This window comes from Dromaius novaehollandiae, chromosome 32, assembly GCF_036370855.1.
Source record: "Dromaius novaehollandiae isolate bDroNov1 chromosome 32, bDroNov1.hap1, whole genome shotgun sequence".
Lineage (NCBI taxonomy): Eukaryota > Metazoa > Chordata > Aves > Casuariiformes > Dromaiidae > Dromaius > Dromaius novaehollandiae.
The window spans coordinates 736,386-755,596 of record NC_088131.1 but is presented as its reverse complement, the minus strand read 5'-3'; the positions used below and the strand labels follow the sequence as shown (position 1 = coordinate 755,596).

At 69.4% G+C, this 19,211-nt stretch overlaps 1 protein-coding gene across 3 annotated transcripts in view; it reads right to left on the bottom strand.

Annotated features, from left to right (window-relative positions):
• CHD3 (chromodomain helicase DNA binding protein 3) overlaps window positions 1-19,211 on the bottom strand; it is a 56,439-nt gene that overhangs the window by 4,950 nt on the left and 32,278 nt on the right. For all 3 annotated transcript variants that reach the window (XM_064501132.1, XM_064501133.1, XM_064501134.1), the window contains 15 exons: window positions 17,947-18,178; window positions 16,255-16,421; window positions 15,571-15,748; window positions 14,848-14,913; window positions 13,785-13,870; window positions 13,553-13,686; window positions 9,698-9,842; window positions 8,544-8,709; window positions 7,125-7,237; window positions 6,525-6,666; window positions 6,284-6,391; window positions 5,879-6,010; window positions 5,679-5,787; window positions 3,521-3,653; window positions 1,408-1,603 (listed from right to left, as the gene is read on the bottom strand). In XM_064501132.1, the coding sequence (XP_064357202.1) occupies window positions 1,408-1,603; window positions 3,521-3,653; window positions 5,679-5,787; window positions 5,879-6,010; window positions 6,284-6,391; window positions 6,525-6,666; window positions 7,125-7,237; window positions 8,544-8,709; window positions 9,698-9,842; window positions 13,553-13,686; window positions 13,785-13,870; window positions 14,848-14,913; window positions 15,571-15,748; window positions 16,255-16,421; window positions 17,947-18,178 (2,107 nt within the window). The remainder of the gene's footprint in view (window positions 1-1,407; window positions 1,604-3,520; window positions 3,654-5,678; window positions 5,788-5,878; window positions 6,011-6,283; window positions 6,392-6,524; window positions 6,667-7,124; window positions 7,238-8,543; window positions 8,710-9,697; window positions 9,843-13,552; window positions 13,687-13,784; window positions 13,871-14,847; window positions 14,914-15,570; window positions 15,749-16,254; window positions 16,422-17,946; window positions 18,179-19,211) is intronic.

Below are 19,211 nucleotides of genomic sequence, written 5' to 3'. Positions count from 1 at the left end.
CCGGACATACTCATTGCCTGCACTAAGGATGCACTGAGCATATTCATCGCCTGCACCAGCAATACTCCAGACATACTCATCGCCTGCAGCAGGGATACTCTGGACATACTCATTGCCTGCACCAGCGATACTCTGGACATACTAATCGCCTGCACCAAGGATACTCGGGACATACTCATCAATGCACCAGCAATACTCTGGAAATAATCATCACCTGCAGCAACGATACTCTGGACATGCTCATCAATGCACCAGTAATATTCCGGACATGCTCATCGCCTGCACCAGGGATACTCCCAACATGCTCATTGCCTGCACCAGGGATACTCGCAACATACTCATCAATGCACCAAGGATACTCGGGACATACTCATCGCCTGCACCAGGAATACTTGGGACATGCTCATCACTTGCACCAAGGATACTCCGTATGTATGCATCAACGCAGCAGCGATACTCCGGACATACTCCTTGCCTGCACCAGCAATACTCCAGACATACTCATCAACGTACCAGGGATACTCCTGACATGCTCATTGCCTGCACCAGGGATACTCCGGATATATGCATCAAGGCACCAGCAATACTCCGGACATACTCACTGCCTGCACCAGGGATACTCTGGACATACTTGTTGCCTGCACCAAGGATACTCTGTACATGCTCATCAATGCACCAAGGATACTCCCGACATGCTCATTGACCGTACCCTGGATACTCTGGACATACCTGTCGCCTGCAGCAGGGATACTCCTGGTATACTAATCAATGCACCAACAATACTCCCAACATACTCATCATCTGCACGAGTGATACTCTGGACATGCTCATCAATGCACCAGGGATACTCCAGACATATTCATCACCTGCAGCAGGGATACTCCAGACATGCTCATCGCCTGCACCAGGGATACTCCAGACATGCTCATCAATGCACTGGGGATACTCCGGACATACTCATCGCCTACATCAGAGATACTCTGGACATACTAGTCAATGCACCAGCGATACTCTGGACATACTCACTGCCTGCACCAAGGATACTCGCGACATACCCACTGCCTGCAGCAGGGATACTCCCGACATGCTCATCAATGCACCAGCGTTACTCCGGCCAGGCTCACTGCCTGCACCCCGGCTGCTCCAGCCACTGACACGCTCCTAAACTCCTCCTTCCGCGCCCCGGAAACGCTGCACTAACCTCGCTCCCGCTGCTCGGCCGCCCCGCGTGCCCCCCGCGTCCCCCCCCCCCCCCCGGCGCCGAGCCAGCGCAGGCGCAGCAAGGACACACACACCAGGGACCGCTTGGCGGGACAACCCCACTTTAATGATGGAGAGCGCGGTACAGAGTGCGGCGGCGCTAGACGGGGCGCCCGCGCCGGGCCCGCCGGCCCGCCCGCCGCTTACCCTTGTGCAGCACCGCGTTGGCCGGCTTGTTGCCCGCCAGCGACTCCTTGGAGAGGTGCTGGTGGCTCTCGGCCAGGCACTCGACCTCGGCGAAGCGGCTGTTGAGGGCCATGGCCGGGTGGCTGGGGTCCTGCGTCATGTTCAGGTAGGCGGCACGCCGCAGCTGCTCCTCGATCACCAGCGCCTGCTCCAGCAGCTGCGGGGGCAAGGGGACAGCGGGGGCGGCGGTCAGGGCCGGGCCCAGGCGTCCGGGCGGCCGCTGAGGGCCTCAACCCCGTCCCGGAGCCGGGAAGGGGCCCAGGTGTCCGGGCAGCTACCCCTGACTTCATGGGTAGCCCAAAACCAGAGGGGGCCCAGGTGTCCGGGCACCTGCCGGGGGCCTCAACACCCTCGTGGAGCTGGGAAGGGGCCCAGGCATCCGGGCACCCACCGGGGTCCTCAGCCCCATCCCAGAGCCAGGAGGGGGCCCAGGCGTCCGGGCAGCTACCCCTGACTTCATGCATAGACTAAAATTGGAGGGGGCCCAGGCGTCCGGGTGCCCCTCGCTGACCTCACGCCCCTCCCACACCCTGGGGAGGGCCCAGGCGTCTGGGTCGCACCTCTGACCTCGCTCCCGCCCCCCCACCCCAGCCCCTCCGTTGGGGCCCACCCCCCTCGTGCAAGCGCGGCCCTCGTGCAAGCCCCGCCCCCTTGTACAGACGCTGTCAGACGAGTCCCGCCCCCCTCGTGCAAGCCCCGCCCCCTCTCACACGCTTGTGCAAGCCCCCTTCACGCCCACCCCTTGCGCAGCCCTCGCACGAGCCCTGCCCTCGTGCGAGCCCCTCGTGCGAGCCCGAGTGTGCGTGGCCCTCGTGCAAGGCCCTCGTGCGAGCCCCTCGTGCAAGCGTGGCCCTCGTGCAAGCCCTCGTGCAAGCCCGGCCCTCGCACGAGCACAGCCAACGCAGCACCACGGCCCTCGTGCGAGCCCCTCGTGCCCGCGGGGCGCTTGTGCAAGGCCCTCGCGTGTGCACGGCCCTCGTGCGAGCCCCTCGCGTGAGCCCGACCCCCATGGCAGACCCCCTGCGTGGGGGAGGCCCTCGTGCAAGCCCCCCGTGCAAGCCTGGCCCTTGTGCAAGCCCCTCGTGCGAGGGCACCCCCCGTGCAAGGCCGGCGGCCCCCGTGCAAGCCCCCCGTGCAAGCCTGGCCCTTGTGCAAGCCCCTCGTGCGAGGGCACCCCCCGTGCAAGCCCCCCGTGCAAGCCTGGCCCTTGTGCAAGCCCCTCGTGCAAGCCTGGCCCCCCGTGCGAGGCCGGCAGCCCCCGCGTGAGCTCCCCGTGCGAGGCCGGTGGCCCCTGTGCGAGGCTGGTCCCCGTGCGAGCCCCCCCCCCCCGTGCAAGGCTGCCCCCGTGCCAGCCCCCCCCCCGTGCCAGCCCCCGTGCAAGCCCCTACGTGCAGCTGGTCCCCATGTGCAGCCGGCCCCTGTGCAAACCCCCCCCCCGTGTGAGCCCCCGTGCACGAGCCCCCCCCGTGCAAGCCCCCCCGTGCGAGCCCTCGTGCGAGCCTGGTCCCCGTGCGAGCCCCCCCCGTGCGAGCCCCCATGCACGAGCCCCCCCCGTGCAAGCCCCCCTGTGCAAAGCCCCCGTGCGAGCCCTCGTGCGAGCCCCCCCGTGCGAGCCCTCGTGTGAGCCCCCGTGCACGAGCCCCCCCCGTGCAAAGCCCCCGTGCGAGCCCTCGTGCGAGCCCCCGTGCACAAGGCCCCCCCGTGCAAGCCCCCCCGTGCGAGCCCTCGTGCGAGCCTGGTCCCCGTGCGAGACCCCCCCGTGCGAGCCCCCGTGCACGAGCCCCCCAGTGCGAGCCCTCGTGCGAGCCCCCCCGTGCGAGCCCCCGTGCACGAGCCCCCCCCGTGCAAGCCCCCCCGTGCGAGCCCTCGTGCGAGCCCCCCCGTGCGAGCCCCCGTGCACGAGCCCCCCCGTGCAAGCCCCCCCGTGCGAGCCCTCGTGCGAGCCTGGTCCTCGTGCACGAGCCCCCCCCGTGCGAGCCCTCGTGCACGAGCCCCCCCCCCCGTGCGAGCCCTCGTGCGAGCCTGGCCCCCGTGCGAGCCCCCCCGGCCGGGGGGGGGGGGGGGGCGGCCCCACCTTGAAGCGCCGCGCCAGGAACTTGTTCTTCATCTCGAGGAAGTTGCCCTTGTTGGCCTCCGTCTTGAAGGGCTCGTTGATGACGCCGAACTGCCCGTCGTTCTGGATGTCCTGCCAGCGGGCGTAGCCGTGCCTGCGCGCTAAGGACCGCCACCGCCGCCACTGTCACCGCCGCCACCGCCGCCACCACCGTCACCATCACCACCACCATCATCTCCATCACCACCACCATCATCCCCACCACCGCCCCCGGAGTGGCCCCGGCCCCACTGCATCCCCCGGGGTGGCCCTGGTCCTGTCACCTCCCCCCTGGTGGCCCTGGTGCTGTCACCTCCCCCAGAGTGGCCCAGGCTGCACTGTGTCCTCTGGGCTGGCCTTGGCGCTGTCACCTCCCCTGGGGTGGCCCTGGCCCCACCACGGCTCCAGGGATGGTCTGGGGTGGCCCTGGCCCTGCTGTGTCCCCTGGGGTGGCCTTGGTGCTGTCACCTCCCCCGGGGTGGCCCTGGCACCACTGTGTCCCCCAGGGTGGCCCTGGTGCTGTCACCTCCCCTAGGGTGGCCCTGGCACCACTGTGTCCCCCAGGGTGGCCCTGGTCCTGTCACCTCCCCCCTGGTGGCCCTGGTGCTGTCACCTCCCCCAGAGTGGCCCAGGCTGCACTGTGTCCTCTGAGCTGGCCTTGGCGCTGTCACCTCCCCTGGGGTGGCCCTGGCCCCACCACGGCTCCAGGGATGGTCTGGGGTGGCCCTGGCCCTGCTGTGTCCCCTGGGGTGGCCTCGGTGCTGTCACCTCCCCCGGGGTGGCCCTGGCACCACTGTGTCCCCCAGGGTGGCCCTGGTGCTGTCACCTCCCCTAGGGTGGCCCTGGCACCACTGTGTCCCCCAGGGTGGCCCTGGTGCTGTCACCTCCCCCCTGGTGGCCCTGGTGCTGTCACCTCCCCTAGGGTGGCCCTGGCACCACTGTGTCCCCCAGGGTGGCCCTGGCGCTGTCACCTCCCCTGGGGTGGCCCTCGCCCCACCACGGCTCCAGGGATGGTCTGGGGTGGCCCTGGCCCTGCTGTGTCCCCTGGGGTGGCCTCGGTGCTGTCACCTCACCTGGGGTGACCCTGGTCCTGTCACCTCCCCTGGGGTGGCCCTGGCCCTGCTGTGTCCCCTGGGGTGGCCTCAGTGCTGTCACCTCCCAGGGGTGGCCCTGACCTCTGCGGGACCCAAGGGTGCCACAGGGCGCAAGGGAGACCCAGGCAGTGCCAGCAGCACCAGGGCACCCAGGGGTGACAGGGGGGACCAGGAGCACCCAAGGGTGCCGTGGGGTGCTGGGGGGACCACGGGGACCCATGAGGCACCCTGGGGACCTCCGGGTGACACAGGGTGTCAGAGGGACCCAAAAGGTGCCGAGAAGACCTAGAGGGTGCCACAGGGACCCACGGGTGCCCCGAGTACCATAGGGACCCATGGGGGTCACGGGGTACAAGGGGGGCCCATAGGGAGCCATAGGGTGCCAGGAAGACCCTAGGGAGCTATAGGGTGCCAGGGGGACCCAAGGGTGCCATAGGGTGCCATGGGGTGCTGGGGGGACCTAAGTCTGCCATGGGGGACTATAGGGTACCAGGGGGACCCAAGGGTGCCATGGGGTGCCAGGTAAGCCCAAAGGGGCCATAGGGAGCCATAGGGTGCCGGGGGACCCAAGGGTGCCATGGGGTGCCAGGTAAGCCCAAAGGGGCCATAGGGAGCCATAGGGTGCCAGGGGGACCCAAGGGAGCCCTAGGGAGCTACAGGGTGCCAGGGGGACCCAAGGGTGCCATGGGGTGCCAGGTAAGCCCAAAGGGGCCATAGGGAGCTATAGGGTGCCAGGGGGACCCAAGGGAGCCCTAGGGAGCTATAGGGTGCCAGGGGGGACCCAAAGGTGCCGTAAGGGACCAGTGGGACCCAAGGGTGCCATGGGGTGCTGGGGGGGTCAGAGGCACCTGTGGGGCACCCCGGGGACCTCAGGGGGGTCAGAGGCACCCAAGGGTGCCCAGAAGACCCAGAGGAGCTAAACGGGACCCAAGGGGGAATAAAGGGGGCCCTGGGGACCAAAGGGGGGCTGGGGGGGCAGGGGGCGCCCCGGGGGGCACCCCCGGGTGCCAGGGCGGGGGGCCCCCGAGGGCGCGGCGGGAGGATACAGGACGATGCCGGCGAGGAGCCAGTAGTCGTGGCGCCGGTGCCAGATCTCGGTGAGCTTCCCCGAGGAGACGGCCGCCCGCTCCTCGTTCTGCCACAGCGTGTGCAGCTCTGCGGGGCCGGGCGTGAGGCGCGCGGGGCCCCGGCGTCCGGGCGGGCCCCGCCCCGGCGCCGCCCCGGCTCCCGCCCCGGCCCCGCTCACCCGTGAAGCCGCCGTCGGCGATGTTGAACATGAACCGCGGCTTCTCGGCTCGGTCCTCCCGGCGCCCGTTGGCGGCTCGCGGCTCCTCTTTGAGGCTGCCACCCTTGGGCTCCTTCTCGGCCTTCGGCTCCTCTGCGTGGGGGGGGGGGGGGGGGGGGGCGAGGATGGGGCTCAGCGCTGCACCTGGCCCCCTCGCGGCCCCCCCGAACCGCCCCCAAGCCCCCCCGACCGGCAGAAAGGTGTTAACAGCGATCGGCCATCAGTAGGTTTCAGAGTGAACGGCGTGCAATTAAGAATAGAGCCTTTCAGGGAGGTGCCTTAGACTAAGCCCCGCCCCCACATGCTGTGCCCCTCCCCCAGGCCAGGCCCCGCCCCTTCAGGCCAAGCCCCGCCCCCAACAGCCACCTCGTTTCACGTCCGGGCCGTCGCCACCCATTCGCTCCTTGGGCTCCTCCGGCTCTGGGGGCTTCTCGTCCCCCTTCTCCCCCCCGGGCGGCTTCTCGGCCTCGGCGCCTGGGGGGGGACAGTGGCACTCGGACGCCTGGGCCCCCGGGGGAGGGGGGCAGTGGGGGCACCTGGATGCCTGGGCCCCCATGGGGGGGTTGGGGGGTGTCCCCGGACGCCTGGGCCCCCGCGGCGCCCTCACCTGCTCGCTCGCGCTCCTCGCGGCCCGGGGGGGCCTCGGCCTCGGGCTCCCGCTCGCCAGCGGCCTCCTCCTCCTCGCCCCGGCGCGGCCCTTCGGCCTCGCTGCCGTCCCCGGGGGACCCCGGCGCCTCGGGCCCCGGCGCCTGGGGGGGGGACAACGGGGACACGCTGCTGGGGACAGGGACCCGGAAGCCTGGGCCCGTCCCAACCCCCCCCCTCGCCCCAGTGTGATCCCCCCCCCCAGGGCCTTGGGGACACAAGGAGGAGCCCGGGGGGGACAGGGACAGGGACAGAGGCAACAAGGACGGGGACAGGGGGGACAGAGATGGGGACAGGAATGGGGAGGGGGGGTATAGGGATGGGGACAGGGATGGGGACAAGGACAGGGACGGGGACAAGGGGACATGGATGGGGACAGGGACGGGGACAAGGATGGGGACAGAGGGGACAGGGATGGGAACAGGGGCAGGAGCACAGAGCGTGACAAAGGGGACAGGGATGGGGACAAAGAAGGGACACAGAAGGGACACGGACACCACAGAGGGGACACAGAGGGGACGGGGCTGGGGACACGGCGGGGCCGGGGGACACGGCCACCCACCTCGGTGTCCATCTTGTCGGGGCCCTTGGGCTCCTTGTCGTCCTTGGTGTCACCGTCGTCCCTGTCCGGGGGGGGCCCCGTCCCCTCGCCCCGCTCGCTGGGGGCCGGCGTGGCTGGGGACACGGTGACGGTGGCACCGGGCACGGGGACGGGGCCCTGTCCCCATGTCCTGTGTCCCTGCGTCCCCCTGTCCCTGGTGTCCTGTGTCCCCATGTTGTGTCCCTGTGTCCCCTGCGTCCCCGTGCCCCATGTCCCCATGTCCCTGCATCCCGATGTCCCTCATGTCCCTGTGTCCCCGTGTCCCTGCATCCCTGTGCCCTGTATCCCTATGTCCCCTGCATCCTGATGTCCCCCATGTCCCCAGTGTCTTGGTGTCCCCCGTGTCCTCGTGTCCCCCGTATCCCTGTGCCCCATATCCCCATGTCCCTACATCCTGGTGTCCCCCATGTCCCTGTGTCCCGTGTCCTGGTGTCCCCCCTGTCCTCAGCATCCCAGTATCCCCCATGTCCCGGTGTCCCCCATGTCCCCGTGTCCTGGTGTCCCCCGCATCCCCGTGTCCCCGCATCCTGATGTCCCCAGTGTCCCGGTGCCCCCCGTGTCCTGGTATCTCTGCATCCCCCGTGTCCCAGCACGCTGGTGTTCCTGGTGTCCCTGCATCCTGGTGTCCCCACATCCCCATGTCCCAGTGTCCCCATGTCCCCTGGTGTCCCACGCCCCAGTGTCCCCATGTGCTCCACGCCCTGGTGTCCCCATGTCCCAGCACCGCTGTGTCCCAGTGTCCCCGTGCCCCAGTGTCCCCACACCCCCTGCATCCTGGGGTCCCCACATCCCCGCGTCCTGGTGTCTCTGTGTCCTGGTGTCCCTGTGTCCCGGTGTCCCTGTGTCCCCATGGCCCCCACATCCTCGCGTCCCCATGTCCTGCGACCTGGTGTCCCCACATCCCGCATTCCAGTGTCCCCGTGTCCCCATGTCCCCCACATCCCTGTGTCCCTGTGTCCCCACGTCCCCCACGCTCTGGTGTCCCCATATCCCGTGCCCTGGTGTCCCCATGCCCTGGTGTCCCGTGCGCCCCAGTGTCCCCGCGCCCCAGTGTCCCCATGCCCTGGTGTCCCCGTGCCCCCCGCGCCCTGGTGTCCCCTGTGTCCCCACATCCCCTATGCCCTGGGGTCCCTGCGCCCTGGTGTCCCCAAACCCCTGCCTCCTGGTGTCCCCCTGTCCCCCGGTGTCCCTGTGTCCCAGCGGGCCGGTGTCCCCATGTCCCCCGCATCCTGGGGTCCCTGTGTCCCTGTGCCCCGGTGTCCCCCGCGTCCCGGCACCCCGCGGTCCCCATTTCCCCCGTGTCACAGCGTCATCATCCCCTGCGTCCCGGTGCCCCCGCGTCCCCCTGTCCCCCGGTGTCCCCGTGTCCCCGTGTCCCACCTGGCTTGGAGGTGCAGGGGGTGGTGGTGCCGCTGGCCTCGGGGGTGGTGGTGGAGGTCTTGATGGTGGGCGAGGAGGCGCGCGACGAGCGCTTGGAGTCGGCGCTGGCCTCCGCCGGCCCCTCGGGCAGGCTCCAGCGCCCGTTGATGTGCTCGAACTCCTGCACCTGCCGGGCCCAGGCGTCCGGGACGTGCTCCCACCCCCCACCGGGGCCCAGGCGTCCGGGACGTGCACCCCTGCCACCCCCCCGGGGCCCAGGCGGCCCCTCGGGCAGGCTCCAGCGCCCGTTGATGTGCTCGAACTCCTGCACCTGCCGGGCCCAGGCGTCCGGGACGTGCTCCCCACACACCCTGGGGCCCAGGCGTCCGGGACACGCACCCACCCCCCCAACCTGGGGCCCAGGCGTCCGGGACACACACCCACCACCCCCCGCCGGGGCCCAGGCGGCCGGGTGCCACCCAGTCCCCCCCGCAGCGCCCCAAAGGAGGGACCCCAGTGCCAGGAGGGGCCCCGGCGTCCGGGTGCGGGATGGGAGGAACCCCGGTGTCAGGAGGGGCCGCGGTGTCCGGGTGACACGAGGGAGGGACCCCGGTGCCAGGAGGGGCCCTGGCGTGCGGGCGTGGGGCAGAGGGGCCCCGGCATCCGGGTGTGGGGCGGAGGGGCCCTGGCATCCGCGCGTGGGGCAGAGGGGCCCCGGCATCTGGGTGTGGGGCGGAGGGGCCCCGGCGTCCGGGTGTGGGGCAGAGGGGCCCTGGCGTCCGCGCGTGGGGCAGAGCGGCCCCGGCATCTGGGTGTGGGGCGGAGGGGCCCCGGCATCCGGGTGTGGGGCAGAGGGGCCCTGGTGTCCGGGCATGGGGCAGAGGGGCCCCGGCATCCGGGTGTGGGGCGGAGGGGCCCCAGCGTCCGGGTGTGGGGCAGAGGGGCCCTGGCGTCCGCGCGTGGGGCAGAGGGGCCCTGGCATCCGGGTGTGGGGCGGAGGGGCCCCGGCATCCGGGTGCGGGATGGGAGGAACCCCGGTGTCAGGAGGGGCCCCGGTGTCCGGGTGACACGAGGGAGGGACCCCGGTGCCAGGAGGGGCCCTGGCGTGCGGGTGTGGGGCAGAGGGGCCCCGGCGTGCGGGTGTGGGACAGAGGGGCCCCGGCGTCCGGGCGTACCTTCTTCTTGACGAGGGACATGACGCCGATGCGGGTGAGGACCTGCTGGCGCGAGAGCCCCTCGCGCGGGACCCCGTCGGCGAAGGTCTCCGAGCCGTCGGCCCCCGGCTCGCACAGGTGCCGCATGAACAGCGACACGTAGGCCCTGCGGGGACACGTCACCCGGACCACGTCACCCGGACCACGTCACCCGGGCCACGGGACCGCCGCGCCATGGCACCGCCGCACCGCGGGACCGCTGCACTGCGGCACCACCACCACAGCTCGCACAGGTGCCGCATGAACAGCGACACGTAGGCCCTGCGGGGACACGTCACCCGGACCACGTCACCCGGACCACGTCACCCGGGCCACAGGACCGCCGTGCCATGGCACCGCCGCACCGCGGGACCGCCGCACTGCGGCACCACCACCACGGCTCGCACAGGTGCTGCATGAACAGCGACACGTAGGCCCTGCGGGGACATGTCACCCGGACCACGTCACCCGGACCACGTCACCCGGGCCACAGGACCGCCGCGCCATGGCACCGCCGCACCGCGGGACCGCCGCCCCGGCTCGCACAGGTGCCGCATGAACAGCGACACGTAGGCCCTGGGGAGACCACGTCACCCGGACCACAGGAACACCGCGCCACGGAACCACCGCGCCACGGAGCCACCACACCGCAGGACCACCGCACCGCGGAACCGCTGCCACGGATGCACAGGTGCCACATGAACAGTGACACGTAGGCCCTGGGAGGGACACGTCACCCCACGCTGTGGCACTGCCACCATGGCACCGCCACGGCACCACCGCGCCACGGAACAGGCACAGAACTGCTGCCGCAGACGCACAGGTACCGCATGAACAGCGACACGTAGGCCCTACAGGGACACGTCACCCCACGCCGCGGCACTGTCACTGCGGAACCGCCACGGCACCGCTGCCATGAAACTGCCGTCCCATGGTACCGCCGCCACGGAACCGCCACTCTGCATCACCCCATGCCCCGTCACCCTGCGCCGCGGAACCACCAGGCCACAGAACAGCCACGCTGTGTCACCCCATGCCCCGTCACCCTGCGCCATGGTACTGCTGCGCCGCGGAACCGCCGCACCATAAAACCACTGTGACACGAAACCACCACGCCGTGTACCGCCGCACCGCACACCACCATGCCACAGTACCACCGTGCCACGCACTGCCGCACCACGGAACCACCACGCCATGTACCACCACACCGCGTACCGCCGCACCGTGTACTGCCATGCTGGGTACCACCATGCCACAGTACCACCGCACCACGTACAACCGTGCCACAGTACCGCTGTGCCACATACTGCTGTGCCGTGTCACCCTGCACCGCATACCACCGTGCCGCGCGCCACCACGCCACGTACCGCTGTGCCACGTACCACCGCGCCACACGGTGGTACCCCCATGGCACAGTACAGCCGCGCTGCGCTGCAGTACCGCCGTACCGCACCACGGCCCTGCCACGGCACGTGGCCAAACCACGGCACAACTGTGGCACCACCACGGCACGACACCGCTACAGTCGTGGGTCACGGTACCACGCGATACAGCCCGACCACGGCTGTGGCGTGGCACCACGTGGCAGAGCCACGGCAGGACACGCCAACACGGCACGGACACGGCACTGTCACGGCACTGTCACAGCATGACACGCCAACACGGTGTGGACACGGCACCGTCACGGCACCGTCACGGCACTGTCACAGCATGACGTGTCACCGTGGCACGGGTAGGGCACCACCATGACACCCAGGATGGACACGGGGAGCAACATGGGGACACACAGACACACAGGGACACAAGGGGGACATGGGGGGGACACACACGGGGACACGTGGCAGGACACCCACGGGGCCAGGTCGGCTCATCCTCATCCCCATCCTGCTGGTCCCCAAATCTGCCTCTGTCCCCAAGGTGCCACCCTCGTCCCCAGTGTCCCGTCCCCGTCCCTGTCCCTGTCCCCGTCCCCAGCATCCCCGTCCCCAGTGTCCCCATCCCCAGCGCCCCTATCTGCAGGTTCCCTGTCCCCATCCCCAACGTCCTTGTCCCCAGGGTCCCTATCTGCAGGGTCCCCATCCTCAGGCTCCCTGTCCCGGTGTCCTCGTCCCCAGGCTCCCTGTCCCTTGTGTCCCTGTCCCTGTGTCCCTGTCCCTGTCCCCAGGTCCCCAGGGTGCCAGTGTTCCCGGGGTCCCTGTCCCCATCCTGGTGTCCCCATCCCTGCATCTGGGTCCCCAGGGCCCCTGTCCCTGTCCTGGTGTCCCCATCCCTGTCACCAGGTCCCCAGGGTGCTGGTGTCCCGCTCTGCAGGTCCCCAGGGTCCCTGTCCCCGTGTCCCAGTCCCTGTCCCCAGGATCCCTGTCCTTGTGTCCCTGTCCCTGTCCCCGGGGTGCTGGTGTCCCCATCCCTGTGTCCCCAGGGTCCCTGTCCTTGTGTCCCTGTCCCTGTCCCCAGGCTGCCGGTGTCCCCGTCCCCGGGCGCCCGTCGCCATCAGCCGGGCCGTGTCATCGCGGCGCCCGTGCCCGGGGCTGTGCGGGGCCCGGCGGGGGGTGGCCACGCCTCTGGCGTCCCCAGGGCCGGGCCCGGCCCCCCGCGGGGACGTCAGGGACGTCGGGGACGTCGGGGACGCCGCGGGGGTGGCTCTGCGCCGGCGCGAGGGGGGTCGCGGCCTCGTCCGGCCCCCAGGAAAGCCGGCGCCTGCGGGCGCTCTGCTGAGTAAGGGCTCATCACGCGGCGCGGGGACGCCGGGGACGCGTGGGGACACCGGGGGGGACACTGGGGATGCGCGGGGACACATGGGGACACACGGGGACACCAGGGACACAGGCACAGGGAGACCTGCAAAGGGACAAGGGAGCTGGGGACATGGATGCAGGGGCACATGTGGGGGACGTGGGGACACAGATGGGTATGTGGGGACACACGGGATGTGGGGACACATGGGGACATGGGGACACACAGGACCGTGGGGACACGTGGGAATGTGGGGACACACATAAGGACATGGAGACAAATGGGGACGTGGGGACACAGACGGGGATGTGGATGGGGATACACATGAGGACATGGGGACACACAGAGGGATGTGGGGACACACATAAGGACACGGGGACACAGATGGGGACATGCGGACATACAGGGACACAGGAACATGGGGACACACACGGGGACATGGGGACAGACCCGAACACATGGACACATACGCAGGGACGTGCGGATAAGGGGGGACACAGCAGCACATACGGGGACACAGGACATGGGGACACACAGGGACACAAGGACATGCGACACGGGGACACAAAGATGTGGAGACACATGGGAATATGGGGCCACACACAGCGATGTGGGGATGCACATGGAGACACACACAGGGATGTGGGGACACACATGGGGACACGGGGACACGCAGAGTGACATGGGGACACACACGGGAACATGGGCACAGACCTGAACACATGGGGACACACAGGAGGACACGGGGACACCCCCGGGCACACAGGTGGCCATGGGCCACGCGGCGACACAGGGCCGGTGCCGGGAGCTACCCGGTGCCGCTAGGGCCGTGGCCGCAATGCTGTGACCGTGCCATGGCCATGCCTGCGGTGACGTGGCCGTCACCATGGCCGTGGTCGCGGTGCCGTGGCGGTGCCATGGCCGCGGTGACGTGGCCGTCGCCGTGGCCATGCCCGCCGTGCCGTGGCGGTGCCACGGCCGTGGCCCCGTGGCTGTCACCGTGGCTGTGCCCGTGGTGATGCAGCAGTGGCCGTGGCCCCGTGGCTGTCACCGTGGCCGTGGCCGCGGTGACGCGGCGGTGTCACCCCCGTCCCTGTCACCTACTTGAACTCCTTCTCGGTCTTGCCGCGCAGGTCGCGCACCAGCCACTGCGAGGTGAAGGCGTCCTGGGGCGGCATCCCCCAGCGCATCACCGCGTTGAGGAAGGCCTTGCGCTGCCGCGTGTTGAACCCCAGCACCTGCGGCGGGGGGCACGGCGGGGTCAGGGGCCCAGGCGTCCGGGCAGGGCGCCCCCCCCCCCCCGCCCCAAGGGGCCCCGGCGTCCGGGCGGCCTCACCTCGATGTTGCCGCCGACGCGGGCCAGCAGCGGGGGCAGCGGTTTGTCCTTCTCGTTGCGCAGCTGCCGCTTGGACTGGCGCCGGCCTGGGGACGGCGGTGGCCGCGCTCAGCCGGGTCCCCCGGGCCACCACCGGCCACCTCGGGCCACCCCCGGGTCCCCTGGGCCACCCCCAGCCACCCCTGGGGTCCCCTGGGCCACCCCTGGCCACCACCTGCCACCCCTGGGGTCCCCCTGGCCACCCCTGGCCACCCTCGGGGTCCCCCGGGCCACCTCCAGCCACCTCTGGCCACCCCCGAGCCCCCCCCGGGTCCCCTGGGCCACCCCCAGCCACCCCTGGGGTCCCCTGGGCCACCCCTGGCTACCACCTGCCACCCCCGGGGTCCCCCTGGCCACCCCTGGCCACCCTCAGGGTCCCCCGGGCCACCTCCAGCCACCTCTGGCCACCCCCGAGCCCCCCCCCCGGGTCCCCTGGGCCACCTCCGGCCACCTTGGGCCACCCCTGGGGTCCCTGGGCCACCTGAGCCACCCTGGGACCCTATGCCACCCCCTGTGGCACCTCTTGTGACACCCCTGGGGTCCCTGGGCCACCCCTGGAGCCCTATGTCACCCCGGGCCACCCCCTGTGACACCCCTGGGGTCCCTGGGCCACGTGATCCACCCCTGGGACCCTATGCCACCCCCTGTGTCACCTCTTCTGACACCCCCAGGGTCCCTGGGCCACCTGAGCCACCCCTTGTGACACTCCAGGGCCCCTGTGCCACCCCTGTGCCACCCCTGTGTCACCCCACGGCCATCCCAGACCCCTATAAGCCATCTTGGGGACACAGGGGACACGGGGGGGATCAAGGACACAGGGGACACAGGAGACGTCAGACACAGAGCAGGACACGGGGTGGAGAGAGGGAACACAGGGATGGTGACACAGGACACGAGACGAGGACAAACAAGGCAAAACGGGACATGAAGGGACACAAGGGACACGGAGGGGACATGGGAGGTGGCACTGAGGGGATGGGGGGATGCACAGGGGACGTGGGGGGGACACGCCGGGGACGCTCACCCTCCGGCCGCTCGTCGAAGTCCTCGTCCTCCTCCTCGGAGCCCACCGAGTACTCGGATTGGTTGTCTGCGGGGCGGGGACACCCGTTGCCACGGGGATCCCGAAGACCCCATCACCCCCAACACCCTCCTTGTCACCCGAAACACCCCCCTTGTCACCCCAAGCACCCCCTTTGTCACCCCAAACATCCCCCTTGTCACCTCGGATACTTGTCACCCAAGATGCTCATCACCATCAAATCTCTCTCGTCACCTCAAATATCACCACCCCAAATACACCGCTTGTCACCCCAAGTACACCCCGTCACCTCAAATATCCTCATTGTCACCTATTTGTCACCCAAACAGCTGTCACCCTCAAATCTCTCTCTTGTCACCTCAAATACTGTCACCCCAAATACCCCTTTGGTCCTCCTGGGCCGCGTCCTTGTAGTTGACCTGCTTGCGCACCCGCTTGCCCTTGCCCAGGTTGCGGGCCAGCTCCTCCCAGTGCCTCCCAGGCACCTTCCCAGTGCCTCCCAGTGCTCTCCCAGTGCTCCCAGTGCCCACCTTGGTCCTCCTGGGCGGCGTCGTTGTAGTTGACCTGCTTGCGCACCCGCTTGCCCTTGCCCAGGTTGCGGGCCAGCTCCTCCCAGTGCATCCCAGGCACCTTCCCAGTGCTCCCAGTGCCTCCCAGTGCTCCCTCGGCACCTTCCCAGTGCCTCCCAGTGCTCCCAGTGCCCACCTTGGTCCTCCTGGGCGGCGTCGTTGTAGTTGACCTGCTTGCGCACCCGCTTGCCCTTGCCCAGGTTGCGGGCCAGGTCCTCCTGCTGCTGCTCGTAGTGGTGCCGCAGCAGCTTCTCCCAGTAGTCAGGGTCGACGTTCTCCTCCTGCTTGATGATCTCCCGCTCAATCTCCTCGATCTGCCGGCACGGGGGGGGGCGTTGGCACCCGTGGGGGGACTCGGCACCGGCACCCGCGGGCGCTCGCGGAGCCCCGGGCAGCCCCGGGGCACCACGGGGTGGGTTCCCCCGCGCCCGGCTCCATCGTCTCCAGCTCCATCAACCCAGCTCCATCATCCCATCACCCCCAGCTCCATCACCCCCAGCTCCATCATCCCCAGCTCCATCACCTCATCGTCCCCAGCTCCATCACCCCCAGCTTCATCACCCCCAGCTCCATCATCCCCAGCTCCATCACCTTATCACCTGCAGCTCCATCACCCCCAGCTCCATCATCTCATCACCCCCAGCTCCATCACCCCCAGCTCCACCACCCCATTGCCCCAGGCTCTGTCACCTCCAGCTCCATCACTCCCAGCTCCATCACCCCCAGCTCCATCACCTGCAGCTCCATCACCCCATCCTATCACCCCCAGCTCCATCACCCCCAGCTCCATCACCTCATCGCCCCCAGCTTCATCACCCACCTTGTCCTCCTCGCGCACCACGTACTGGGCCACCTTGAAGGAGCTGAGGTACTCGTTCATGTTCTGCACGTCGGCGTCGTCGGTGGCGTCCTGGTTGCGGTCGAGGAGCCGGGCGATGGCCTCGTTGTCGTAGTGGATCACGCTGCTGTCCTCCTCCTTGTTCTCCCCTGCGCCGCCCCCGCCCGTCAGCCGGCGCCACGGCACGCCGGCAACACGCGCCGACACGCCAACACGCCACCGCCACGCACCGCCACGCTACCGCCATCCGCCCAGCGTGTGGTGGCATCGCCGGGCACCGCATCGCCGTGGTCCCGGCACGGCCTGGGCCAACACGGCTTCACAGACCCAACGTGGCCCCGACACGGCCTCGCGTGCCCCGACATGGCCCCAACACGCCCCAGCATGGCCCAAGATGGCTTCACAGGCCCCAACATGGCCCCAACATGGCCTCATGCGCCCCAACACGGCCCAAGGTGGCCCAACATGGCTTCACATGCTCCAGCACAGCCCCACATGTCCCCAACATGGCCTCAACACGGCCTCAACATGGCCTTACATGCCGCAATACGGCCCAGCCCGGCCCAACATGGCCTCAACATGGCCTCACATGCCCCAACATGGCCCAAACACGGCCTCAACATGGCCTCACATGCCCCAACATGGCCCAGCATGGCCCAACACGGCTTCACATGCCCTGACATGGTCCATCATGGCCCAACAGAGCATCACACACCCCAACATGGCACCAACACAGCCTCAACACGGCCTCACATGCCCCAACATGGCCCCAACACGGCCTCAACGTGGCCTCACATGACCTGGCACGGCCCAACACAGCTTCACACGTCCCAACATGGCCCCAACATGGCCTCAACACGGCCTCACGTGCCCAAACATGGCCCCAACATGGCCTCAACATGGCCTCACATGCCCCAACATGGCCCAGCATGGCCCCAACATGGCCTTAACATGGCCTCATATGCCCCAACGTGGCCCGGCATGGCCCAACACAGCTTCACACGCTCCCACATGGCCCCAACATGGCTCAACACGACCTCACACGCCCCAGCACAGCCCAGCATGGCCTCAACGCAGCCTCACATGGCACAGCATGGCCCAGCATGGCCCAGCATGGCCTTACATGCCCCAATATGGCCCCAACACGGCCTCAACATGGCCCAACGTGGCCTCAACATGGCCTCACATGCCACAACATGGCCCCAACACAGCCTCAACACGGCCTGACACACCCTAACGCGGCCTCAACATGGCCCCACATGCCCCAACACGGCCCAGCATGGCCCAATATGGCCTCACGTGCCCCAACATGGCCCCAACACAGCCTTGCACTCCCCATCACGGCCTCGCATGCCCCAACGTGGCCTTGCAGGGTCCGACACAGCCTCGCATGGCCCAATGTGGCCTCAGACAGCCCAATGTGGCCTCGCACGCCCCAACACGGCCTCGCAGGGCCCAATGTGGCCTCACATGCCCCGACGTGGCCTTGCACGCCCCGACGTGGCCTCGCACGGCCCGATACGGCCTCGCACGGCCTGATATGGCCTCGCAGGGCCCGACGCGGCCTCACACGGCCCGACACGGCCTCACACGCCCCGACACGGCCTCGCACGCCCCGACACGGCCTCGCAGGGCCCGTCGCGGCCTCGCAGGCCCCGGGGCGGCGCGGCTCACCCTCGTTCTCGTCCTTGAAGAGCTCCTCGGTGCCGAACTTGAGGATGTCGTCGAGCTCCTGCTTGGACATGCTGCCGGCCTTGGAGCCCAGCCCCGGGCGCACCACCAGGTGCGTCAGCATCATCTTGCGCTTGGCCACCTGGGTGATGCGCTCCTCCACCGAGGCCCGCGTCACGAAGCGGTAGATCATCACCTTGTTGGCCTGGCCGATGCGGTGCGCCCGGCTGAAGGCCTGCGGGACGGGAGGCCGTGGGCGCGGGGACGGGGCCGCGGCCGCGGCCGCGCGGGGAGGCCATGGGGACGGGGACAGGGCGACAAAGGGAGGGCATGGGGCACGTGGCCGTGCGGAGAAGCCGTGGGGACGGACACATGGCCACGCAGGGATGCCATGGGGCACGCGGCCACATGGGGACACTGATGGTGATGGGGACGTGGCCACATGGGGACACTGGTGGGGATGGGGACGTGGCCGTGCAGAAGGCCACGGAGACGGGGACGTGGCCACATGGGGATGGGCCATGGGGCGCACGGCCGCGCAGGGACACCGGTGGGGATGGGGACGTGGCCATGTGGGACGGGGAGGCCGTGGGGACAAGGATGGGACCATGCAGGAGGCCATGGGGACGGGGACGTGGCCACGCAGGGAGGCCATGGGGCACATGGCCACGTGGGGACGCTGGTGGGGACGGGGAGAGGGCCACACGGGACGGGGAGGCCATGGGCACGGGCATGCGGCATGTGAGGGGAGGCCATGGGGACAGGGACACGGCCATGCGGGGAGGCCATGGGGCGCACGGCCACGTGGCGACATGGCAGGGGACAGGGACACATCGGCATGGGAACATGGCAGCGTGGGGACGCGGCAGGCCACGCTGTCAGGGACGGTGACAGGGACAGGGCCATGGGGATGCCGTGGGGGACACGGTTGGGGACGGGAACGTGGCAGCATAGGGATGTAGTCAGAGATGGGACCACGGCCGTGTGGGGACACGGCTGGGGACAGGGACATGGCCGCATGGGGACACTGCGGGGGACAGAGCAGTGCGGGGACACAGCCATGTGGGGACACTAGGGGGCACAGGGCCATGCGGGGACAGTGTGGGGCTGGGGCTGGGGCTGAGGACATGGCCATGCAGGGACACTGCAGGGACACGGCCACACGGGGACGCTGTGGGGACACGCCTGGGGACACTGTGGGGACATGGCCACACGGGGACGCTGCGGGGATGTGGCTGGGGACGGGGACACGACTGTGCAGGGATGCT